Below are 26741 nucleotides of genomic sequence, written 5' to 3'. Positions count from 1 at the left end.
ACATCTCCCAAACAAAAAATGGCTTTCTTTGACATGATTTCTACCACTACATCTGAGCTAGATTTCTTCTCTTTCTCAATTTAGTTGTATGTGTTATTCACTTTTATGTTTATTTGCAACCATCATGGGTTGGCCTAAATAGGGGAATGACCTTGATAAAGGATTAAGAGGTCATGGGTTCAGCTTTAGGAGGAAAAATATTCTCTCCTCTCTCCTCTTCCCTCCACACCATAGAACTTTCCTTTTCTAGTCCCGACCACCATCCCTCAGCCTCTGACCACCATGCCCCAACCTCCACTGATTACCCCTTCTTCCTCCATCATCCGATCGATATGTATTGACTTAAAATCTTCTCCCTAACTCCGATTGTTCCGGTTAATGGAAAGCACTTCAAGCTTTCAGAACAAAGTCAATCCAACATCCATTCTGTCTTTATCTCGTGGAAATCGCTTGACTGGTTAGCCTCCTCTTTCCAATCTTTGTTCAAGGATCCCTACAACCATAAATTCTTTAGAAAGTTGATTGATGATGGTGATACTCTTTGTGGCTTAAAAACCACAACAACAAATATGGTTTTTTTGCCGAGTTTACCCTATTAGAGCAATCTGGCCGCCGCTCCATAATCCTTGTCCCTGCTATGGAAGACAAAAGAGGATAGTTTTCTTTCTTTTCCTTGGTTTCAGACTATCTTGGAAACCTAAATCAATGATCAAGGCAACAATCAATACTACCACGCGAACTTCAAAGGAATTGTTCAAACAAGAAGCATCCCCCTCATTTTTGTAACTATTAGTAGTCTCGGATTTTTGTTTGATAGTTTCATCTTGTAAATGGATATGATGAGGGTGCTATGGGGTGTCAACCTAGTTGAGATTGCCTTGGTGCACCTATTGATCCATTGAGCTCCGAATTATTATGATTATTATCTTGTTTTGTTGTATTTTGGGCTTTGTACTTTGAGCAATAGTCTTTTCATTACATCAATGAAAAGTTTGTTTCTGTTTCAAAAAAAAAAAAAAAGACCAATAATGGCATTCCCCCATCAAATCCTGGTGGTATTCGTCCCTCTCTTGCCCTTTTGCTACCACAGTTCGATTGGCAAGCTATGGTGGTGGTTCAACGGTTTGCAATTAGTGATTCATGACTGGCTATCCGAGTCTCTCCAATCTTATCTATCATCCCGTTGTACTATTAATCCCATCTCTGATGATAAAGCTCTACTGCACGTTTATAGTTTGGATATTTCTAAAAAATTATGTGCGAACTCGGATTGGACTTCCATTGGTCCTTTGAATCTTTAGTTTATTTATCTCCCCATCCATACCATCATCTTTCCAACAACAAATGGTTGCATCATATGGAGGCTGGATTGATGTGTTTCATCTCCCAATTACTCATTTGACCAAAGACATTTTTAGGTACATTGGTGATATGTGTGGAGGATTCGTACAACCTTCAAATCAAATTGAATGGGGCTTGGTTCTTTCTTTTGCTTGCCTGAAGATCAAGGAAAACAAGCGAAATTTCATTCCTTATGAAATGCGTCTACCAAAAGAGTTGGCCGTTGATGAAACTTTGGTGGGAATTCAACCTACCGGCGTCGGATTTCAGGGATAACGGTGTTTCCCTCTCTCTCCACAAGGAAACAACATTAAAGGGGTTGCTGAAAATGTGGATCTAATTGATTCTCGGCTAAATGAAAAAGACAAGTCAATGGTTATTGAACCCAAACAATTGGTCACTCCCTCTCTCTCCCCATATCTTGATCCTTTGACCGAATCTCCTATAATTAGGGAGAATATAAACCTTCCTTCTTTGGCCGAATCTCCTATGAATATGAAGAATATAAATCTTCCTCCCTCCCTCTCCTTAACTGATCAATATGTGGGCCCACCAACTGAACCCTTACCTTCCCCCACTTCAGATGCAAATCCTAGCCACATTATTTCACCTAAGTCAACCTCATCTTTTACTTTCCAAAACCAGCATACCAGCCCATTCAATTCGGCAGTCACTTTCGGTGAGAGCCCTACCACTTTACACCCTGGTTCTCTAAACTCCACCTCAGCCAACAAACCAAACCTACCTACCGGTTCTGACACAGAGGGTTATCTTTCTAGCCCCACCAAGGAAGATGAATTTATCACCCAGTCCCTTGATATGGCCATATTTGGTAATCAACCGGATGCTGCCAACCATTTGCCGATTCACTCTCTTCCCCCTCTTCCACCAGAATTGAGCCTTAATCAAAATTCCCCATCTACTTCCCTGGTTAACCACGGTTCCGACTCCCCACTAAATGTCCTTCACCCAATTAATCAATAGCCGTCATCTACTCCACCTTCCTTACCCATTAGTCTTCATGACTTGGCTTCTTTATTGTCCTTACACGGTTTATGTGTTATGGCCATTCCTTCTATCCCTCCTAATCCCAAAAACAAAAAAAATCACCAATACTACTAACAAAAAACCCAAGCATCAAAGGGAATTACAAGGCCTTTTTTCTTAATCCACTATGATAAATCTGCCACCTTGGCTATTAGGGAGGGATCCTCTGAGAATCCATGAAATTCCTCACTTGGAATGTCCGTGGTCTTAATTCTTGGTGGAAGCGTGCTTTGGTTAAGAAGCTTATTCAGCAACATAACCCTAGTATTGTCCTCCTTCAAGAAACAAAGCTGTCATCTGTTGATTCCTCATTGATTAAATCCATATGGAGCTCTTCTTTTATTTGTTGGACTACTTTGGATGCTATTGATACGTCAGGGGGTATTCTTATTTTATGGAGCGAGCCTGATTTCTCAATCCTCGAGGTTATATCGGGACACTTTTCTGTATCAATTCATGTATCATTGACTGATGGGTTTTCTTTTTGGCTTTCGGCAATTTATGGCCCCTCTGGTAATGCTTTTCGAGCTGATTTTTGGCAAGAACTTGATGATTTAGCTGGTTTGGGAGGTGACAATTGGGTTATTGGTGGTGATTTCAATGTCACCAGATGGTCTTGGGAAAAATCACATGACAGAACAATTTCCTCTAGTATGCATGCCTTCAATCAATGGATATTTGATTATTTATTACGGGATATTCTTTTATCAAATGGTTGCTTTACGTGGTCGAGCTCTGGTCCTATACAATATTTGTCTCTTCTTGATCGGTTTTTGCTTACTGAAAATTGTCTTCGTAAATTTGGAACAGTTACTCTCAAACGCTTGGATCACATCACATCTAATCATTTCCCATTGGTTCTATCTCTTGTAAATATTGATTGGGGCCCTTGTCCCTTTAGATTTGAGAACTCTTGGCTACTGGTGCCTTTTTTCCGTTCCTCGATGGAGAATTGGTGGAATTCCCATCCTATAGATGGCTGGCCGAGCCATGGTTTTATGATGAAGCTTCAGGGTTTGCAAAATATTATTCGTGATTGGAATGATGCTTGGCGCAGGCGCAGTTAATAATCTTCCCTATCTTGTCTCGCAATTGACCAATTTAGATGATCTGGAAGATAAAGGTGCCCTCAATGAGGATCAACTAATGCGGTATCGCCTACATCATGAACAGATGACAACCTGACCATTCAAGATCACATTCATTGGCAACAGTGTTATAAGATGAAATGGCTTCTTGAGGGTGATGAAAATACCTGGTTTTTCCATAGAATTGTTGCTGCCCACCCCCGTAAGTCTTCCATTATAGAAATTCTCTCCAGGGATGGTCATAGTCTTTTGACTGCTTATGATATTGAGACTAAATTTTTGTCATTTTATTCATCTCTCTTCACAAAAGACATGGGTCAACATTTTCTTCCAACTAATCTTGAGTGGAATCCTATTTCGTCCCCTTAAGCCATGGACCTTGAGCGTCCTTTTACTGAAGATGAGGTTTTTGCTACTGTTTCCTCCTTTGGTGTCAGTAAATCCCCTGGGCTAGATGGTTTTACAGCTTGGTTTTTCAGGTTTTTTTGGACTACATTTAAATCTGATATGATGTTAGTTATTAATGATTTTTATATGTCTGGGGTTATTAATGTGAAGCTGAATGAGACTTATATCTGTCTGATCCCTAAGAAGGTTGACTCGAGATCTATTTCTGACTATAGACCTATTAGTCTTATTCCATGTGCCTACAAGATTATTGCCCGTGTTTTATCAAATCGTTTGAAGAAGGTTCTTCCCTTCACCATTGTTGCCAATCAGCTTGCTTTTGTGGCTAACAGACATATTCTTGATGCTTCTTTGATGGCTAATGAGCTTATTGATGATTGGACTAAGAGGAATAAACCAGGGGTTGTTTTAAAACTGGACCTTGAGAAAGCTTTTGATACGGTTGATTGAGATTTCCTTGATTCTATTCTCCAGATAAAAGGATTTGGTTGTCGTTGGTGCACTTGGATTAGAGGTTGCATAACTAATGTGAATTATTCCATCATTGTTAATGGCCGGCCCCGTGGCAAGATCATTCCCTCACGCGGAATAATACAGGGCGACCCCCTCTCTCCCTTCTTATTTATACTAGTTACTGATTGTTTGAGTTGTCTTCTTGACCATAGCTCCACATTGAGTCTTACTGTTGCTCATCCTATTGGCCACTCGACTTTTTATCTGACTCACTTATAGTTTACTGATGCCACTTTATTGTTCTCTACTGCTGAAAGATCTGCCTTACAGAACTTGTACAGAACTTGTTTGACATTGTCCAGATTTTTTAATGTGCTTCGGGTCTTAAAATCAATCTTGCTAAGAGTGAGCTCCTTGGGATTCATGTTTTAGACTCAGATTTTGGTTGGTTGTTGCGTTCTTTTGGTTGTAAAATAGGTATCTAGCTTGTATCTTATTTGGGGCTTCCTTTGGGTGGCAATTCTAAGTTTGTTTTGTTTTGGCAGCCCGTGGGTGAGAGAATTCAGCATAAGCTCCATAATTGGAAGTATGTTTATATTTCGAAAGGGGCCGTCACATTCTCATTCAAGCCACTCTCTCTAGCCTTCCAACTTATTATTTGTCTTTGTTTCAGCCTCCCTCATCTGTTATTGATTGCCTTGATAAGTTGGTTAGAGATTTTTTTTGGGAAGGTTCTCGTGGTGATTGTGGCTTACATAATGTGAATTGGGTGGTTTCTCAGCGCCCTTGATTATTGGTGGTCTTGGCATTGGAAATTTTAAACATCGAAACTCTGCTCTTCTTGCCAAATGGACTTGGCGATTCTTATTTGAGCATGATGCTTTATGGAGGAAGCTCATTGTTGCTAAGTATTATTCCACGGATTGTGTTTGGCCCTCACCTATTTCTGGTGGTTTTTCCAGAGCTTTTTGGTGGTACGTTTATACTTTTGCTGATCTGATTGCCAATTGGATTAGACTCGTATTCGTGATGGTTCTTCTGCGTCTTTCTGGCATGACTCTTGGCTAAGTTGTGGTGTCCTTGCCAACAGTATTCAAGGCTCTTTCGTCTTGTGCTACAACCTGAGGTTATTGTTGTTAATACTTGGATCTCTTCTATGTCACTTGGAATTTGAATTTATGTTGTAATCTTACTGAGTTGGAGATTGTTGAATGGGCTTCATCATCCCTTTACTTGGCATCTGGCCGCTTACGTTCCTCCCCTGATGGCTTGTTTGTGCCTTCTTGATCCTTCTATGGGCTTTATTGTGAAATCTCTTATGACTGATTTGGTGGGTGATATGGATTCAGTTTTGACTCACCTTTATTCGGTGATTTTTAAGGATAGATATCCCAAGAGGATTAAAATCTTTCTTTGGGAGCTTAGCTGGGGTGCCATCAATACTGTTGATCGTTTGTAGTGTCGCATGCCTTATATGTCTCTTGCTCCCTCTTGGTGTCATATGTGTCATAAGCATGCTGAATCGTTGGTTCATCTTTTTCCATTGTTCTTTTGCTACTAGCTTTTGGGATCTTCTCTTGCCTGCTTTTGGTTGGTCCTTCACTTGTCTTAATAATATTTCCGATGCCTTGGCCTCCGTATTAGTGGGTCATCCTTTTGGTGGTACTAAGTAGGTGATTTGGTTGGCCTTCGTTCATGCGTTCCTCTGGTGCTTATGGGGTGAAAGGAACGAAAGACTTTTTAATGATACATGTTCTTCTAGTGTTCGATTTTTAGAACTTGTTTTGTCTACTGCTTTTTCTTGGTGTAAATTAAAGTACCCTTTCACTCACTTCAGTTAATCTTTTTTAGTCAGTAATTGGCAATTGTTATTGTAATTTCTTTGTTCGGGGTTCTCCCCTTATACATATCAATGAATTGTTTCTTTTACCAAAAAAAGAAGAGGTCATGAGTTCAATTCATGGTGGCCATCTACCTAAGATTTAACATCTTACAAGTTTACTTGACACCCAAATATTGTAGGGTCAGACAGGTTATTCCGTGAGCGTAAGCTGGATTGGACATTCATGAATATCAAAAAGAAAAAAACTTTTCTGTTTTTGCTTGTTCTTTGACTTGTATTTTTCTTCCTTCTTTTTATTAAGTTTAGTTTTATGCAATCCAGTTTTATAACTAACTTATTTTTTTGTATATTTTTATTTCTTAACATACATGAATGAAAATTTGAAACCTTGTTTACATGTACTTGATGTGGCTCATAGACATGGCCTACTGAAATCCGAAAACAAAAGGCATGCTCTATATTATGCGATGACACATGAGATGTTTGTTTGAGTTTGTTTGTGTTCTGTGCATGTTTACAGTGGCACTTATCTTAATATAGAGTTACCTTTCGTAGAACAACATTGTTGAGAGAAAAGCTGAAAATGTCTTCTAGTAGTTTTATATTTTGCAGTTCTATCATCGGGCATCATCGTTCCTTCTCCTTTAACATATGCAATTAAACCATCTATTTTGATTTCTGTGTTCTGCATGTTGCCTGACTTCTTCTTCTTCTTCTTCTTTCCTCCTCCTCCTCTCTCTCTCTCTCTCTCTCTCTCTCTTGAATAAATGTTAGCTGACTTCATTTTATTTAAAGCTTTCAAAAGTTTAAAGACATTTTATGGCCCTGCCTGTTTTCTCTTATTTTTTTTGTGCTTATGGTTTTACTAATTAGTAGTACTTCTCTATGCAATAAATTCACTATGTTGTACTTTTAGGTCACAAATCCAGCAATTGACCCTCTCAGAGAAGGACTAGTCATGTCTCTTGAAGTAAATATTGGAAAACGAAGAAATATATTAGACATAGGACCCGAGAATGCTTCACAGGTCGGCAAGCCTTTTTTTTTTTTCATTCTTCGTTGTAATTTTATATAGTAGAGGTATCAGAGAGTTCTTCTTTCACATTTGAATCTTCTCATGTGTTTTCTAATTGCCTACTGAATATCGACCAGGTAACTTTGTCTAGTCCTGTTTTGAATGAAGGAGAGCTTGAATCCTTGCTAAAGGATCCATACTTGAAGGCCCAAGTATTGCCAACATTTTTTGACATACGTAAGGGTGTTGATGGTTCTCTGGAAAAAATTCTAAACAGACTTTGTGATGCTGCTGATGAGGCTGTTCGCAATGGTTCTCAACTGCTTGTTCTATCTGATCGTTCCGAAGAGCTTGTAAGCACCATTCCAACCTATAAAATAAAAATAAAATAAAAATAATGCACTTGAGTCTTGAACTATATATATATTTTGCGAGAAGAAATATATTAGACATGGGACCTGAGAATAATGCACTTGAACTACGTTTGCACGGAACAAAAATTTAATGTGTTGCTAATGTTGTGCTTAATTCTTTTTCTACATGTTTAATATATTTGTTTTTCTTGTTCATTTATCACTACAATTTTTCTATACCTGGTCCTTTTCTTTTCCTGCTTTATTTATGATATTTTATTATTATTCATCATCGTGCTGAAGGCGGCCTTATTTTGTGCTGTACCTGTACACCCTTTTAGGAAGCAACTCGCCCAGCAATTCCAATTCTTCTTGCTGTTGGCGCTGTTCATCAGCATCTTATTCAAAATGGCTTGCGAATGTCAGCTACTATAGTAGCAGATACTGCACAGTGCTTCAGTACTCATCAGTTTGCTTGTTTAATTGGATATGGTGCAAGGTAATTTTCATTCACCGAATTTTTCTTAGATCCATTGATATATTATTTTTCCTTTTAGGGTGATGGAAATGTATTGGATTAGGATTGAATTAGGTCTAGTACGCAGACTAAATGGTTTTGAAAGTTAGTGGGCATCAATCAAACTAGAACAAACTGCCTTTGGTTTTAATTACCAATCAAATCATCGGTGAATACTCGAGTATAACGAAAAGGGGGATTATATTTAACTTTGAGTAAGCCCATGGTAGTGAAAAAAGAAAATACGAGAGAGTAGAGAGAGAGAGAGAGAGAGAGAGAGAGAAAGAGTTCAAAAAAGTTAGAATAAAGATGTTGAATGGTGGTAAGAGAGAACATGAGAGAGAAGAAAAGTTTTTGAGAGAAGAGTAGAGATGTAAACTGTCGATGAAGGAACAAAAAGGGAAGGAAAATTGTAGATGAAAAGGAATAAAAGAGGGAAACAAGCGAAGAGAGAAGGAAGAGAAGATGAAGTAGACAATTTCTAGAATAAAAGCCCATTGTCTAGTGAGGTTTATATCAAGTTGTAATTGTAAAGGATACGTTAATTGGATTTTGATGGGATTCTGAATGTTAAATTTTCTTCAGTATCTCAATAGTTAACAAATTTGAGGCATTTTACAAGTGTCAATAGTTGTGGTCCTAAGCCTTCAAATGGTTACATTGGTGTGTTTTAGCTTCGATATTACAAAAGATATCTGGAGGGTTTTGGTTTTTCTTTTGACAGACTTACGTGGAACATAGTTAAAGAGATTACTAGGACTAGTTTGAAGGTCATATAATATGGACCAGGTGAATGTCGTTGGTTTACATCTTGGCGAGAAGTCTTGTGTGATTTCATTCTCTCTCCTCTTTCTCTCTCCTTTTTTTTAATAAAAAATTTACGAAATCAACAACTTTCTTTGGGGCAATACAAGGATATAAAAAGGAAACCCACAAAAAAGGGGATCTCCCTTTACTAAAAGGGACTCGACTATGTAAAATAACGCCTAAAGTGTTATAAGATACATTTAAATTAATATGTACAGTTGTCCTTTATTGTAATTTTGTATATCCTAGATTAGGGTTTCTCATTCTCCTATATATATATATATGTACCTTTTATATTCATTCTCCAATACATGGTATCAGAGACATTCTTTGTTTAGGGTTTAGAATATTCTTTGACGGCTTTGTGAGTTAGGGTTTGAATTTGGGTCATCACTTCGAGTGGTTGTTTGACGACATCGCCCACCTTAGGAGCAGCGCCGTCGTCGTTTGCCTCGATTATTGTTGCCGTTCACCGGAAACAGCCATGCGTGAGTCACACACGCTGTCGGTTCAAAGTTGCTCCGTTGCCGTATGCTAACGTGTGGGAGCATGTGAGGCCGCCTTCTTCGCTTTTGTCGGTTGGGTTTGTCTCGGGTTAGCTTTTTCGGTCCATTTGTGCCTTTAGTTCTACCAACATCTACTCGAGTGTAAGGCTGTTTGGAAAATACCCTTTTGTTCCTAGGGTTTGTGACTGTTTTTCTCTCATTTAGGACCGTTTCACTCTTTGATTTACCTTTCGATTATGATTTGTTTAATTCTGCTTGTGGGATCGTGTGTTGGTTCTTCATGGATGAGATGAAACATATGGTTGTATCCCATGTAATTCCCTTAGCATCAAAGATAATAGAACATAAGTTAAATGGAGCTAATTACTATGATTAGCGTCGTACTATTTCGTTTTATTTACTTAGTATTGATATGGATGATCATGTGACTAAGAATCCACCACAAGATGATAAGAAAAAGGCTTGGCTTCGTGATGACGCTCGACTTTATTTTCAGATCAAGAATTCCATTGAGAGTGAGATTGTTGGTTTGATAGATCATTGTAATTCTGTTAAGGAACTCTTAGAGTTCTTAGAACTTTTGTACTTGGGAAAAGAATACGTCCATCAAATGTTTGAAATTTGTATGCAATTCTTTCGAGTCGAACAGAAAGCAGAATCTGTTACAAGCTACTTTATGAGGTTTAAAAAGACAGCTGCCAAACTTGCCTTATTATTACCTTTTAGCCTAGATGTCAAAGTTCAACAAGCCCAGCGAGAAAAGATGGCTGTTATGATATTTCTGAATGGACTTTCACCTGAATTTGGAATGGCTGAAACACAGATTCTTTCTGATTCTGAGATTCCGTTGTTAGAGGAGGCCTTCAATCATATTCTTCATATTGAGAGCTCTCAATTTGGTTCTTCTGTTTCTCATCCTATTAGTGCTCTTATAAGCAAGAATAATAATTCTCGAGTTACTCCAGGAATGACCAACAATTTTCAGAAGCCTAGTTATGTTCGAAAATCAGATTCTCAGGAGATTGTTTGTCATTATTATCGTAAGCCAGGACATCTGAAACGTGATTGTCGAAAATTGTAGTACAAGGCTCAACGATCTCAACATATTCAGATAGCTTACGCCAGTGATATGATTGAAAAGTTTGTTACCATCTCTGCTGACAATTTTGCTAACTTTCAAGTATTTTAGGAATCCTTGCGGGCATCTTCTTCATCGAACACTACTGGCACCATTGTTGAGACAGGTAATTCGAAATGCCTTCTTACATCATCTACCAAGTGGGTCATAGACTCAGGTGCCACCGCTCATATGACAGGTAATTCTAACTTATTTTCTACACCTTTGTCCCCTGCTCCATCCTCATCTGTCACTTTGGCAGATGGATCCACCTCCTCTGTTCTTGGATCCGGCACCATTCCTCTCATGCCATCTCTTTCTTTGTTCTTTGTATTACATTTGCATTAGTTTTCTTTTATTTAATTTCTATTAGTCAGCTTACTCGCGACCTTAATTGTTGTCTTGTTTTTTTCCTGTTATTGCTTGTTTCAAGATCGCGTATGACGAAGAAGATTATTGGTAGAGGACATGAGTCGGGGGGCCTTTACATTTTTTACCACCAGATACCAAAAGTTGTAGCCTACTCTAGCATTACATCCCGGTTTGCAGTTCACTGTTGTTTGGGTCATCCTTCTTTGTCCGTGTTGAAGAAAATTTATCCTGAATTTCGTTCTTTGTCGTCTTTGAATTGTGGTTCGTGTCAGTTTGCTAAATTTCATCGTCTTAATTCTAGTCCTAGACTCCATAAACAAGCCAATGCTCCATTTGAATTAGTTCATTCTAATATTTGGGGTCTTGTCCAGTTGTGTCTCAAACAGGTTTTCATTAGTTTGTTACTTTTGTTGACGATTATCTTGTGTGACTTGGTTATATTTAATGAAAAATTGTTATGAGTGTTTGTCTCATTTTTATGCTTTTCATGCTGAAATTCGAAATCAATTTAATGTCTCTATCAAAACGTTGCACACTGATAATGCTGGTGAATATTTCTCTCATGTTTTTGGATCTTACTTATGTGATCATGGCATCATTCATCAATCCTCTTGCGCAGACACTCCATCTCAAAATGAAGTTGTTAAAAGAAAGAACAGACACCTTCTTGAAAGAGCCCGCACCTTATCCTTTCAAATGCATGTTAAGCAATTTTGGTTGATGTGGTGTCCACTGCTTGCTTCCTGATTAATAGAATGCCTTCCTCTATCCTCAATGGAGAGATTCCTTATCGTACTCTTTTTCCTACGAAATCTTTGTTTCCTATTGCCCCTAAGATCTTTGGCTGAGTTTATTTTGCTCGGGATATTCGTCCACATCGTACGAAATTGATCCAAAATCTTTGAAATACATTTTCTTAGGCTATTCGTGTGTTCAAAAAGGTTATCGTTGTTATTGTCTTACTCTTAATAGGTATCTTGTCTTCCCAATGTTACGTTTTTTGAAGATATACCTTTTAGTCACCCACCGTTCAGTCATTGTAAAGGAGAGGAGGATGATTTGTTTATCTATGAGATTACCTCTTCCACTTCCTCTTCTACTTAACCTTCTTCTGTATCTCTTCCTTCTCGCCCACTAGTCACTTGAGTTTACTCCAAGCGTCCTCCACAACCACCTTTAGACACATATCCTACACCGATGGCTTCTTCGACATTTGATCCAGAATCGAGTGATGATCTAGCCATTGCCCTTTGTAAAGGTAAATGCAGTTGTACTCACCCTATTTCTTAGTTTGTTTCGTATAACCGGTTGTCTTCACCCACTTATTCCTTTATTACGTCTCTTGATTCCATATCTATTCCTCACTCGGTTCATGAAGCTTTATCTCATTTTGGGTGGCCTAGTGCAATGATTGAGGAGATGACTACATTGGATGAGAATGGTACTTGAGATTTAGTCTTGCGTCTGACAGGAAAGAAGGCTATTTGGATGTAAATGGGTATTTGCTATAAAAGCCAATTCTGACGGAATAGTGGCTCACTTGAAAGCTCGTCTTGTTGCCAAAGGTTATGCCCAAATCTATGGGACTGATTGTTCTGATACAATTTCTCCTGTTGCTAAATTAACTTCCATTCGACTATTTTTGTCTATGGTTGCTACTCATAATTGGCCTTTGCATCAACTTGACATTAAGAATGCTTTTCTGCATGGTGATCTTCAGGAAGAAGTTTACACGGAGCAACCACCTGGGTTTGTTGCTCAGGGAGAGAGTTATAAGGTGTGTCGTCTTCGAAAATCTTTGTATGGCTGAAACAAAGTCCTCGTGCATGATTTGGTAAGTTTAGTCAAGCACTCGAATGTTTTGGTATGAAGAAAAGTGCTCCTGACCATTCTGTATTTTATCGACAATCTGATAATGGTATTACTTTGCCTGTTGTGTATGTTGACGATATCGTTATCACTGGAAATGAATATCAGGTATATCTTCTCTCAAGACTTTTCTTTAGGGTCAATTTCCTACTAAATATTTGGGACAATTGAAGTATTTCTTGGATATTGAAGTAATGAGAAGTGAAAAAGGTATTTATCTGTCACAACGGCAATATGTATTTGATTTGTTGTCTGAGACTGGAAAATTAGGAGTCAAACCATGTAGTACTCCGATGATACCGAATTTTCAACTTGCTAGAGAAGGAGAATTATTTAAAGACCCTGAGAGATATAGAAGATTAATTGGAAAGTTGAACTATTTAACAGTGACACGACCAAATATTACTTACTCTGTGAGTATTGTGAGTCAGTTTATGTCTTTTCCTACTGTGGATCATTGGGCTGCAATAGAACAAATTCTATGTTATCTAAATGCTGCTCCTAGACTTGGAATATTATATAAAGATCATGGTCATACAAGAGTTGAATGTTTTTCAGATGATGATTGGTTGGTTCTCGAGAGGATAGGCGATCAACCTCTGGATATTGTGTTTTTGTAGGAGGAAACCTAGTGTCATGGAAAAGTAAGAAACAAAATATAGTTTTTCGTTCGAGTGTTGGGTCAGAATATAGAGCTATGGCACAATCCGTGTGTGAAATAGTGTGGATACATCAACTTTTATCTGAGATGGGTTTCAACGTTGTCGTGCCAGCTAAATCATAGTGTGATAATTAAGTTGCAATTCACATTGCATCCAATCCAGTGTTTCATGAACGAACTAAATATATTGAAGTGGATTGTCACTTTGTTCGAAGAGTTTAATATCTACAGGATATGTGAAGACTAGATAACAGTTGGGAGATATATTTACCAAAGCTGTAAATGGACCAAAAATAAACTATTTATGCAACAAGCTGGGCACGATTGACATATTTGCTCCAGTTTGAGGGGGAGTGTTATAAGATATATTTAAATTAATATGTACAGTTGTCTTTTATTGTAATTTTGTAGATCCTAGATTAGGGTTTCTCATTCTCCTATATATATGTACCTTTTATCTAACTATAAATGATAAGAAATTTATTCTCCAAAAGTACAGACTACATATAGAATAGTTACAAAAGGTCTTTGAAATCAAAGTCCACAAAGGAACATGAAAGCGAACGAGGGACCAAACCTTACTAGGGTCCCTTTTCACCCCTCTAAAAAAACCTACTATTCCACTCACCCCACAAAACCTATTAGATTGCACACCTCAGCAAGCCATAAAAAGCAATCCTTCTCCCCACGAGGTAGCTTGAGGAGGAACTCCTCCATAATCCTAATGTCCCTGTGACGAGCATACATGATACCAAACTTTTGACAGAATAAGCTCCAAACGGAACTTGCAAAATCACAACATTAGGGAAGCCTATATTTCTTATTTTGCTTACTCATGGTAATTAAGATATAAATCTTTTTGAAGCCTATATTTCTTCTTTTGTAAATAATTAATTTGAATAGAATTATTTCCTTAATAGTTATGGCATAAAATGGTTCAATAAGTAAAGGTGCAGCATATTAAAGCCTAAAATCATCTTTTCAGTGCTATTTGCCCATACTTGGCTCTGGAAACCTGTCGGCATTGGCGTCTCAGTAACAAGACTGTAAATATGATGCGGAATGGAAAGATGCCTACTGTAACGATTGAACAGGCGCAAAAGAACTTTTGCAAGGTTTGGGCTCCTGTATTACAAGACATATTTAAATGGGCTGACCTATTATGTTTTAATCCAACCTTAACATAGTGTTTTGATGACTCTCTGTTGAAATGTTGTCTTTGGAACTGAACGGTGTTGTTACTTTGCTTTGGATGCATATCCAACTCAATTGCTATATCACTAGGCAGTGAAGGCTGGTCTTCTCAAAATTCTTTCCAAAATGGGCATTTCTTTACTATCAAGGTATGGATAGTAGTTCCCATTTTCCATCTGTTTCTAAGACGTTGTTTACTTTGTTTTGTCTTGTAACTCTATTATGTTTTTGACGACTTTTCTGGTTTTTTGTGCTTAGCTATTGTGGTGCACAAATATTTGAGATCTATGGATTAGGAAATGAGGTTGTAGATTTTGCGTTTCGTGGGAGCATATCAAAAATTGGTGGGCTGACGTTTGATGAGGCAAGTAGTATTATCTGAGCTTAACCTTATTTATTTATTTTTTTTATGTATGAGGAAGGAATTCTTCAGGGTAGGGTAGCCATTGAAAGGCTTATCCAGAACTAATTTTTTTATGCATATTTTTATTATTTACACATTTGCAGTGAGGGCCTGTATGTATGGTTCATGCATGAGGTCATGAGTTTTGTGTCATGCCATTCCCCGCTGCCGTACCCCCCCACCCTTCCTTTTTTTTGAAGGCCTTGGGGAAAGGGACAAAAAGAAAGGCCTCCAATCTAGATTGATGAGAATGTGTAATGCGCTCCACAAGGAGGCAGTAAACTAAAAAATATTTGAAGACTCATGTGAGAACAATCTGTTGTTTCTTTCTCTCCAAAAGGCCCAAGGGAAAGTGCTACTAGCATTAGTCTACATCTCCCAGGTGGAGAGACTCATGAAAACCATGGCGTATTTTTTCTAGGGAGATACCACCCTAAACGAAGTATTTAGGATGAAAACCCATCCCTTATTGGAAAACTGACAGTGGAGCTAAGTGTGGGTGGTATCTGGACTTCTAATTCTTGCTGGAAAGGAGGCAAATGGTGGGAGAAAGAGCTCTTTACTATTATGTTTTATCAGGAGCACAATATAAATGAACGCAGGTTGATGTCTTGACTACTCGGTTTGAGTTTAAAAAAAAGAATTGGTGGTTTAACATTTTTGGTTGATTTGTTAAGCAAAGGTCAAAAGAGTTGTACCGATTAAGCAAAATTGTATCCCTAGAGCATGTATTACAAGTTCTTTGTGGCATTCTTACCCAAAACAAACGAATGCAAATTCAACATCAAGGAGGAAGCTCGTATTGAATCTTTAGTGTTACGATTTACTTGAATAGGATCTGTTTTATAGGTTGTACAACTGTGTCCTTGAGTTCTATTGAATCATTAGTGTTAATCTTCCTATGCATTGACTTTTCAGGCACTGAATCTAATCTTCTTTTTGAGACCCTCAATTTCCTCAACAAAGTTTTAAAGATGGATTAGGATGCGGTGAGTCACACAATAGGGAGAAGAGAGAGCTATTAGAAAAACCACTGAAGGGGTTAGGACTCCCACAAACGGGCATCCCTGTCTTCCTAGATCCAGAAGGTAAGCAAAAACTCAATATTGAAGAAATCATGGAAATGATGTCAGAAGACTTCCTTGTCTATGAGTGGATGCACATAATTAAAGTTGAAAGACCCAAAATCCCCTGTTCTAGGTAGGACATGAGCTATCAAAGTAGGTTTTGAGGAAGACAAGGAATAAATGGGGAAAAGGCAGCGGGGGCATCTCCTACCTGCCTATCTTCCCTAAAAATGGTTGTCTAGAGCATCTTCAGTAAAAAGGTTGACACATATAGAGAAAGGAGAGTAAATCGAAGAGATGGCCTTTCAAAGGTTCTTGCGAGTCCTTCCACCTAGTGTCACCACTTAGAAAGATGAGCCATGTATATGCCACAACGTTAGGCACTAGGAAGCACGGACACGACACGACACGGCGACCCAATTTTTAAAAATGTAGGACCCGGACACATTGGGAACACTTTTTTTTTTTTAATATTATTTTTATTTTTTTATTAATGTATGTGATAATACTTCTAGATAAATATTATTAGATAATACTTCTAATACTATTTACTTTTCTTTCTTACCATCACCTAATTAAAAAAAAAACTAGTGGCTAAAGTCAGAAAACGTGAATTGGAAGAAAAAAAGACAAAAAGAAAACCTTGCAAGTTACGATTGGGACAAAAAGGGTGGAGGTTGGCGATGAGCAGTGGTCTAGCGATGAGCAGTGCCGTCCAGCGAGAAGAAAAGGAAAATAGAGAGTGGAGCCGAGAAGGAAATGGGAGTGAAATAACCAAAGGGCTGCTGTGTTTAGTTAGGGTTTCCTTTTAAATTGTTTATTATTAAATAGTCAGTGGGTAGGCTTGAGCTTATTTCAATCGAGGCAAAATAAAAAATGTGCCCACCAGCGTGGTCGAGAGTGTCTGTTAAAAAATATAGAGACGCAGTTGTGTGTCAGACACGTGTCCGAGCGTGTCAGTGTCAGACACGTGTTAGACACGGACATTTCATCAAAAATGAATTGTCCATGCATTCTATTTTAGGAACTAGAGGAAAATTTTGTAACCACTCAACTAGGAGGACCTCATAGCATACCCTTAGATTTTCCATGCTTAATCAAATTATTTATTTGGATTTTTAACCAGAAACAAACTTTTATTAATTAATGAAACAAACATAAGTTTATTTTATTTTATATCTATAAAGAAACAAAGTTGTTCAAACTCCTTTTGTGGTGAAAAAAGAAACGAGATAAAATCTTCTTAATACATACAAACATTATTATAAGATTAATTTATAAATAAAGGAAAGCACATTATTAAATGCATTAATTCAAATCAATTGGTCTTAACCCACTCTAATTTTAATTTAAAATTTATTCTCGTCTATTGTTATTTTAATTAAAAAAATATGTTTGCATGCTAGTAAGGAAATTCTCATTTTGTTGTTCAGACATCTATTTTGGCTGCCATAAATTGTTTGTACTGGCTACTTTTTTGGATGAGTTCTGCTTTATTATTGTCATAAGCATCTTTGCTTCTTTTTTTGAAAAAAAAGTTGATTAATTCCCCAACCTCCAAATAAGATTTTCATTTTTCACGGAATTTTTATTTTAATTTCATTGACAATTTTAGAATTTTAGAGGGGTTCTATTAATATTGAGTTGTGAGGATAACTTCTCCAAATCATGTGCTACTAGACATTCTTGACTTTGGTTTAATAAGCAAATTGTGTGATACTATTATTAAGTTGCGCTTGACTAGAATTTGGTTGTCGGATCACTTATAGCTTGACTTGGCATTATCGTACTCTTAATTTAGAGTTTAAAGTTTTCATTCATTTTGCGTCTCTCATTCTACTTAAATATTTTTAATGCCTTGCTGCAGTTGGCCAGGGAGACTTTGTCTTTCTGGGTGAAGGCATTTTCTGAGGATACAGCTAAGAGACTAGAAAATTTTGGATTTATACAATTCAGACCAGGAGGTATGTGCTAAATATCAAACTTGGCAAAACTGCAATCAAGATTTGTATATTGGGTGCAGATCAATTTCGTGTGATTAATAAGCAATCAAGACTTGTACTTTCTTCGTATGATAATGATACCATGTTGATAGACAACTTAAATAGTTATTAAGAGTGCTTTTTATCATTATGATTAAAAGTTAATTCCAAGTTCAACCATTATTCCCTTTCTTTTCTCATGTGCGTTGGCACATGGTTATAGCTCTTTTTGGTTACTCACTCACTTGGAGGGGAAAAAAAGGTTCTTAAGAGTCGTGTTTATGTGTGATAAAGGGGAGTATCATGGAAACAACCCTGAGATGTCAAAGTTGCTCCACAAAGCTGTGCGCCAGAAAAATGAAAGTGCTTATGCAGTATATCAGCAGCATTTGGCTAATCGGCCCATGAATGTAAGTGCTGAAGACATACTGTAGTCTTTCCCTTCAAGGATTTAACAGGAGTCTCTGAGATTAAAGAAGTTCTATTTTGAAGTTAACTGGCATCTAAATTTTCTTCTTAAATCATGCAGGTTCTTCGCGATCTTCTGGAGTTCAAAAGTGATCGTGCTCCAATACCTGTGGGTAAGGTTGAGCCTGCAGCATCTATCGTTCAACGCTTTTGCACTGGTGGAATGTCACTTGGAGCTATTTCAAGGGAAACTCATGAAGCGATTGCTATTGCAATGAACAGAATTGGTGGTAAATCCAATTCGGGAGAAGGTGGTGAGGTAGTTTATTATATGCTTTTACAGCTGTGTTTCATAAAACTTATCGTGTATAATCTACTCTTTTAGCAGCATTAAAGCAATCGGAAAAGTACTTCCAGACATAATGATTTCCCCAATATTATTATTATCCAGGATCCCATTCGTTGGAGACCTCTAGCAGATGTTGTTGATGGGTATTCTCCAACACTGCCACATCTTAAAGGCCTTCAGAATGGCGATACTGCCACTAGTGCTATTAAGCAGGTAATTCCTTTAAACTTCACATCATCATACTATAATTTGTATGAAAACCCTGATTGTGTAATATTTTTCTCACCTTATAAATACTGTTTTTCATTAATTTAATTTTGCACCATGACCTAATGTTAGCTCTCTAGTAAAAAAAACATAAATGTTTGCTTTCGTCCTATATAAAGGTACATAGCCAATGTACAGTTGAAAACGGATGGATTGTCCATAAGGTAAATCTAGCTGCACTTTCTTTCTAAAATGTGTATTTTATCTCCAGGTTGCTTCTGGACGTTTTGGTGTCACTCCAACATTCTTGGTCAATGCTGATCAATTAGAAATCAAAATTGCACAAGGTGCAAAGCCTGGGGAAGGTGGTCAATTACCAGGAAAGAAAGTTAGTGCTTACATTGCAAGGTTAAGAAATTCCAAACCTGGTGTTCCGCTTATATCTCCACCTCCACATCATGACATTTATTCTATAGAAGATCTTGCACAGTTGATCTTTGACCTTCATCAGGTAGTTTTCCGTGGCTTGCTGAATGTAGTCACTTCATATTAATGATGAGATGCTTCTGGAATTTTGATGAAAGGCATCGTCCATTTCATAAAAAAACAGGTGAACCCAAAGGCTAAGGTATCAGTGAAGCTGGTTGCTGAAGCTGGAATTGGAACGGTGGCTTCTGGGGTTGCTAAGGGTAATGCTGATATTATACAGGTATCCACATTTCAAATTTCCATCGATTTATGGAGCAGTCCGTAATTTATTTGGTACAGTGTAGCTTATGTTCTATACAAGTTCTCTGGCTTCAGTCTCTCTACATTTGGGAGATTCATGAGATTCATATGGATGCCTTAAAAAATCTTGCGAAAATGAGATTTCACCCGTATCTTAAAACCAAGTTTTCTGACTTTCTGATGACGTCAGCTAATATATAAATATCTATATTTTAGATTTCTCGCTTCTTGCTCTAGTTATTTGCTCTCGCTGTTTTTCTCACTCTAGTTCTCTCCTCTCATTTTTCTCACTTAGAATAGGAAAAGAAGAAAGTCGATAGATTCCCTTATTAGTTTTGAATCTTTAAATTATGGTTATGACCTGTGATACCGTAAAACATATTGCCAAATTAACATATATTTTCCAATGAGCAAATGTACTTTATCATCTTCCAACTTCTTTTAATTTAAAGCTGCAAGCATTAAATTAATAAATGGAAGAATAAGGAAAGATGAACGTGGATGATATTCAGGCTTTGATTCTCTTATTAGTTCTGAATTTTCAGTATTTCAGTCCATTCATTTGGTTGATTCATGTATCTGATATGCCTTGCAGATATCAGGGCATGATGGTGGAACAGGAGCTAGTCCTATAAGTTCCATTAAGCATGCTGGTGGTCCTTGGGAGCTTGGACTGACAGAAACACATCAGGTTTCATGTTCATTATCTTATTTGTATTCATTACTTTGTTCTTTTGGAAGGTATGGTTTGTGATCATTGAATGATAATATACAGACCCTTATTGAAAATGGACTTAGAGAAAGAGTCATTCTTAGAGTTGATGGTGGCTTCAAAAGTGGAGTTGATGTCTTAATGGCCGCAGCAATGGGTGCGGATGAATATGGTTTTGGTTCAGTTGCCATGATTGCTACTGGTTGTGTGATGGCTCGTATATGCCACACTAACAACTGCCCAGTTGGTGTTGCCAGTCAGGTAATGCATACGAAACGGAACTTAGAGGCTGCTTTGAAAGTGGTTTTGAAGCCAACTTTCTATTTTTTGTTTGAAAACCGTGTGAAATGACTTGTAAGAGTTAATTTTGTTGTGTACATTGAATTCATTCATACAGTCGCAGCAGTTCAACCTCTAGTTCATATTTGTATGGAGTTCAATATACATCTACCTACTACTATTTCTTGCTTTTTTCAGAGAGAGGAGCTACGTGCACGTTTTCCTGGTGTACCTGGCGATCTTGTCAACTATTTCCTTTATGTTGCTGAGGAGGTTATTTCTCATCCAGCCACTCTAGTTTTCCATCTGTTAAGACATTCAATTGGCATTCATTATAGACTTTAATCTTGGAAGTTTCCTCATTCCATTTTGGTGATTTTATCTTGCTCAGTTTTTTATTCTAATATTCTATGGTGAATCGAATTTTATTGTTTGTTTCAGGTAAGGGGTACATTGGCCCAGCTGGGATATGAGAAGTTGGATGATATTATCGGAAGAACGGAATTATTAAGACCCCGAGATATCTCTTTGATGAAGACACAACATCTCGATCTCAATTATATTCTTTCTGTATGTACTTAGATGGAACCATTTTAACTTTTGTTTTTGCATACTGGGTGTTATTACAGGATTTTATCACCACACAATTATGTTCTTGTTTATCAGTGTTCTTATATAGCCATCTCAAACTTATTTCTAGAATGTTGGATTACCAAAATGGAGCAGTACTGAAATCCGCAATCAAGATGTTCACACAAATGGTCCTATTCTGGATGATATCCTACTTTCAGACAATCAGGTATGAATGAAGATGAGGCCCGGCCTGGCCCGCCCACCCCCCCCCCCCTCCAAAAAAAAAAAGAAAAAGAAAAAAACACCTCTTCCTTGTTTTAGAACCTAAATACTTGTGCAGAACTTTCAGTAACTGTTATATGAATATCCCACTGATCATGCTGTATCTGAGTGGAAGTGGCTAAAAAATCTAAACTCTTCTCTTGTTATTTGCTAAGAGATTGTTTATAGGGTAATTGCAATTGGTAGCATTCTTAGGAATAATTATAAATACTATAACATAATTTTAAAAAAATTACAAATATAGACAAGTCTATCAGCGATAGACTTCTATCGTTGATAGATATGGTCTATCACTGATAGACTCTTACCAATAATAATCTATCACTGATAGACTATTTAAATTTGGCCATATTTGCAATTTTTTTTACATTATGTTATATCTGCTAATACTTTGAGTGTAATGTTTATATTTGCAACTGTCCCTTGTTTATAAATGTTATAGGCTTTTATGGGTTCTATTTCTCATGTCCTTGAAGAAATTATAAATTAACAAGAATTTAAGGCACTCCCTCGGGGAGGAGGCTAAGTACTGTCAAAGCGCACCTAGGCATGTTTATTTGAGCTATGTATATGGTAAATCTTCTTTGATGGGGTCCTGCAAGTTTGTGCTTTATATTCCCATCTTTCACTTTTTTAAGCTCATGGGAATTATTGACTTGACACTTGATACATAGTATAAGAATTCCCGACAGGCATGCTATTAAACTTGCGTATTAATGGTGGAAAGAAACTTCTGAACTGATTTTATTTTTAGAGTCTCTAAGAGTGAGGAATATGTAAAAGTCAAAATGTAGTACTCTTCAGTTTTGTTCACCATTTGTTCTATTAGCTATAACTTTCACTTCTAAAAAACTTGTGATGAGTGAAAAGGTATTAGCTGAACTTATCTGACCATATCCTGATTCTTTTTTCTTTCTTTTCTTTCTTTTTTCCCTTTCAATTTATGTACCCAGATATTAGATGCAATTGAGAATGAGAAAGTAGTACAAAAGACAGTGAAGATATATAATGTTGATCGTGCTGTTTGTGGGCGTGTAGCAGGGGCGATTGCAAAGAAATATGGTGACACTGGTTTTGCTGGCCAACTGAACATTACGTATGTTACAAATTTTAAAGAACTATTACTTATGTAACAAGAAGTAAATTGGGGGCATAGTCACATGTTGGTGAACAATATTTCCTTTCGTGTATTCAGGTTCACAGGTAGCGCTGGACAATCATTTGCATGCTTTCTTACACCTGGAATGAACATTCGGCTTATAGGAGAGGCCAATGATTATGTGGGAAAGGTACTTAAAAAATTATTATACTGGAAGAGTTGATATCACAAGTAGAGATGAAACAACTTGATTCAGGACCCCATGTTTGTCATGTAATGTTTTGAACTTTTGGATGAACGGAAAATTATTACCTTTACAATAAGCAGTCAAAAGCTGCTGCCTTGTAGATTGTGCAGGGGTCCTAGGATAGTTTTGATGACATTCAAAATTCTCACACTGCGGTGAAAATATCTTTCTAATAAAAGTTTCTTGTTTCAAAAAAGAAAAAGAAAAGAAAAAGAAAAAAAGAAGCCTGTTTCCATATCAGACATTACATGCAATATTATTGTTTTAATAGTTTGTGTAGATGAATCTTATTGTCCATCTTTGTGTTGTGACTTTATGCATGAATATTATACAGTTTCTAACTCTAATTATTTATATCTGCAAGGGTATGGCGGGAGGTGAATTAGTTGTAACTCCAACCGAAAATACTGGATTTGTTCCTGAGGATGCAGCCATAGTAGGGAATACATGTTTGTATGGAGCAACTGGCGGTCAAGTTTTTGTTAGAGGAAAAGCCGGGGAGAGGTTTGCTGTCAGAAATTCACTTGCTCAGGCAGTGGTTGAAGGAACTGGTGACCATTGCTGTGAGTACATGACTGGTGGTTGCGTTGTTGTACTTGGCAAGTATGTATTTCTCTTTATCCAAGTTATATGGCAGTATTTTGGTTGATCTTAGAGAGGACTATATTGACAATTTTTTTTTTCGTCCAACTTATTTAGAGTGGGAAGAAATGTAGCTGCTGGAATGACCGGAGGCTTAGCTTATATTCTCGACGAGGATGATACTCTTATTCCGAAGGTTTTTGCTCCTCATTCTAGCCAATCTTTACTTCTAATTGTTTTTCCCTATACACTTTTTTTTTTAATATATATGTGTGTGTGTGTGTGTGAAGATAAAAGCATGAATTATGTTGGTCTCCAAATAATAGCAAGAGAATGAAAAGCTCGGTTTTTTAAAATAATATGAATTATGTTAGTCTGTGGATTATTGCTGCTTGATATTCTGAGATGATAATCATCATACTCACCATGAACTTTCCAGTTAGAATTATCGTTTTATTTTTCCAAAATAAAGCTTTTTAAGGAGTAGTATAAATGTTGCTGGATGCCCAGTTCGGGTTTGCAAAAGGAGGTTAAATTGCTCATTTGGACTTTGTAAATTAGGTTAGCAATGATGATATAATTTGAAACTGAAACAACTCTAGGAAACAAAGTGGAAGAAATAGCGTACATAAACAGTGACTGGTTTTATGAATTATGATCGGACAATTATGTGGTGCTTCTGATTTTTGACAGTCTAGATTGGATGGAACATTCATTAATACATTTTAACCAAAAATTGGATTGTTAAATCCATCATATCATTGTGCCAAAAGACATGAATTGAGCGAATGAGACAGCAAAAATAGCGTCATATTCTTCTGCTATGTGAGATAATAAGTGAATATCATCTTTATGATGACAATAATATTAGGCTAGTAGGCACTATAGAGTAGAATCCCCCCAAAAGAAAAGGTAGATATATAATGACATGCAGTTTCTTTGTTAGTATCTCGTTGCTATCTCAACTTGCAGAAGTAATTTCTCTAATGAATATCCAGTACATTAGCTCACTACGGATTGTTATTTATTTATTTATTTATTTTTAGATTTTGTTTTCTTGTCCTTGAGCCAAGACTTAAAAAAGTACTTTGCTAGCATATTATATGTTTATATAATGTTCTTTATTTCCTTAGATTCCTCCCTATTCTCACATCAGAATATTTCTTGTGAAATATGAGCAGGTGAACAAAGAAATTGTAAAAATCCAGAGAGTAACTGCTCCAGTGGGGCAAATGCAGCTGAAGAGCCTCATCGAAGCCCATGTTGTAAGTATTTTCCAATTCACATTAACTCCAAACATTTGAAGATGGAACTGTCGATTCCATTTGAATCACTATCTAAATATCTGGGAACAAATTGAGATATCTGACTCTTAAATCACTGATTGATCCAAAAGCTTAAACTGATGGGATATGGTAAATTTAATTATATCAACACTTAACAGTCCCCTTGTGGGTTTGAAAATTTGTAGCAGATTTAATAAGCGGAAATCAATATTAGTTGCTCATGTTCTGATAAAAAGTTTAAGCTGATGGAATATGGTAAATTTAATTATATAATACTTTAACACTAATTCTTCTGACAAATAGGAAAAAACTGGTAGCAGCAAAGGTTCCGTTATCCTGAGCGAGTGGGAAACTTATTTACCGCTCTTCTGGCAACTGGTTCCACCTAGTGAGGAAGATACCCCAGAGGCAAGTGCTGAGTATGTAAGAACAGCTACTGGAGAAGTGACCTTTCAGTCAGCCTAATGGATCAAAACAACAATTGCTTTGATCATGTGATTAGTTTGCAAACACTGCAACTCTACGACTTCTGGGTTCGGAATGGGAATTCTTGATACAAAAGACGCACACGTAACTCGACGGTGAAGACTATATGACTTGGTGGTGAAGGAACCCTGTTCTACCATTCAGCAGTGTAAGCCTTCTCTTGTATTGATCCCTCTGTAAATATCAATTTGCAGCATAAAAATAATATATAGATTTCATGTAGTTTAGGTTTCCGAATTCTTGTTGAAGCAAAGCATCTGTTTATACTTTAAGTAAAAATAAATTAGCCTTGGCTCGTTATTATTGGCCATTGCTTTCTTTCTCCTAGTTAATCTGCTTTCTTGCATTTCAGATTTCAAAATTCTCCGATTATTTTGTACTCACATTCTGTAAAACATCAATGAACAATGTCTATTCTTATAGATTACTCATGAATGCTTTTATTTTCAAATGAAATTGTTTGTTTGAAGTGCTTGCTCCTAGTATTATTGAGTAGTAGTATGGAAGATCTTCAGCTAGAGAACAAGTGACATGAGATCCTTCTTTTTCTTCCATAGAAAGGTCACTAAGTAGATAATACAAAGGGCCAATAAAATGTGTGCAAGTGAGGAAGTGAGGAAGTGCGATGATTTAAAGGTAGATTTGTCGATCTTTGTGAACCATCGCCAAGAGGCCCCCAAGACGGACGATAGCGATAGTGGCCAATTGTGTACTCTACTTTAGAGGCACAAAAAAGAGTCTTTGCCCCAAAAAGAGAGATGACCATCGTTCTTTCTTTGATGTCATGGTGTATGGTGCTTGAGTTTCACTTTGGAGTTTGATAGGTTGTCTAAATTCAAACTCAGTTTTATTTGGCCACACTAAATCCTTAAGGCTCTCTAGGAATTATTATTATTATTGGTAAAATACATTTTTTTGTCAGTGAGATTTATATATTCAATCTTTTAGCTTTGTTTAGTAACTATGGTTTGTTTTTTGTTTTTGAAAATTAAGCTTATTTTCTCTTATTTTCTTACCATGATTTACATATTTCTTAGGTACAATGGTTGAATTCTTAGTTAAATTCCAAAAACAAATTTTCAAAAGTTACTTTCTTTTAGTTTTCAAAATTTGACTTGGTTTTTTAAATCATTAGTAATAAGTAGATAATTAAAGAAGAAATTTATAAGTTAGTTTTTAAAAATTAAAAACAAAAAATCAAATAGTTAGTAATCGGATCTTCAAGATTCAAAAGAGATATTTTTAATCCCTAAGGTTTGGTGAATGTTCTAAAAAATATATAGTTTTTGAAGGTTAGTGTTTGTTTAATTCTTGAGTTTTTAAATTTTCATGTCCCACATTCTTTGGATGAAAAAAAAATTAATAAAATAGATTCAATCTAGTTTGTAGTTAGCAAGCTACTAATTGGCATGTAATTTTTTAACTAATTATCATATCATAGATCATTTAAGATATTTTT

The 26741-nt window shown here is 36.7% G+C and overlaps 1 protein-coding gene across 1 annotated transcript in view; it reads left to right on the top strand.

Moving 5' to 3' along the window:
• The window catches only part of LOC120090125 (ferredoxin-dependent glutamate synthase 1, chloroplastic/mitochondrial), a 45108-nt gene extending 19399 nt beyond the window's left edge, over positions 1–25709 (top strand). Inside the window, exons 11-33 of the mRNA XM_039047644.2 lie at positions 7097–7207; positions 7333–7548; positions 7890–8047; positions 14383–14512; positions 14682–14740; positions 14850–14955; positions 17929–18025; positions 18338–18453; positions 18573–18770; positions 18903–19013; positions 19279–19518; positions 19618–19716; positions 20332–20427; positions 20512–20709; positions 20926–21000; positions 21169–21297; positions 21428–21526; positions 22536–22678; positions 22778–22871; positions 23293–23531; positions 23628–23706; positions 24692–24775; positions 25100–25709. Coding sequence (XP_038903572.1) covers positions 7097–7207; positions 7333–7548; positions 7890–8047; positions 14383–14512; positions 14682–14740; positions 14850–14955; positions 17929–18025; positions 18338–18453; positions 18573–18770; positions 18903–19013; positions 19279–19518; positions 19618–19716; positions 20332–20427; positions 20512–20709; positions 20926–21000; positions 21169–21297; positions 21428–21526; positions 22536–22678; positions 22778–22871; positions 23293–23531; positions 23628–23706; positions 24692–24775; positions 25100–25261 — 3039 coding nt within the window. The 3' untranslated portion in view covers positions 25262–25709. The remainder of the gene's footprint in view (positions 1–7096; positions 7208–7332; positions 7549–7889; positions 8048–14382; positions 14513–14681; positions 14741–14849; positions 14956–17928; positions 18026–18337; positions 18454–18572; positions 18771–18902; positions 19014–19278; positions 19519–19617; positions 19717–20331; positions 20428–20511; positions 20710–20925; positions 21001–21168; positions 21298–21427; positions 21527–22535; positions 22679–22777; positions 22872–23292; positions 23532–23627; positions 23707–24691; positions 24776–25099) is intronic.
• The last annotated feature ends 1032 nt before the right edge of the window (positions 25710–26741 follow it).

The sequence above is a fragment of the Benincasa hispida genome, chromosome 11, assembly GCF_027475165.1.
Source record: "Benincasa hispida cultivar pf3 chromosome 11, pf3_genome.v1.1, whole genome shotgun sequence".
Classification (NCBI taxonomy): Eukaryota; Viridiplantae; Streptophyta; class Magnoliopsida; order Cucurbitales; family Cucurbitaceae; genus Benincasa; species Benincasa hispida.
Note: the sequence above shows the minus strand (reverse complement) of the source record. Positions and strands in the feature narration are given on the sequence as shown.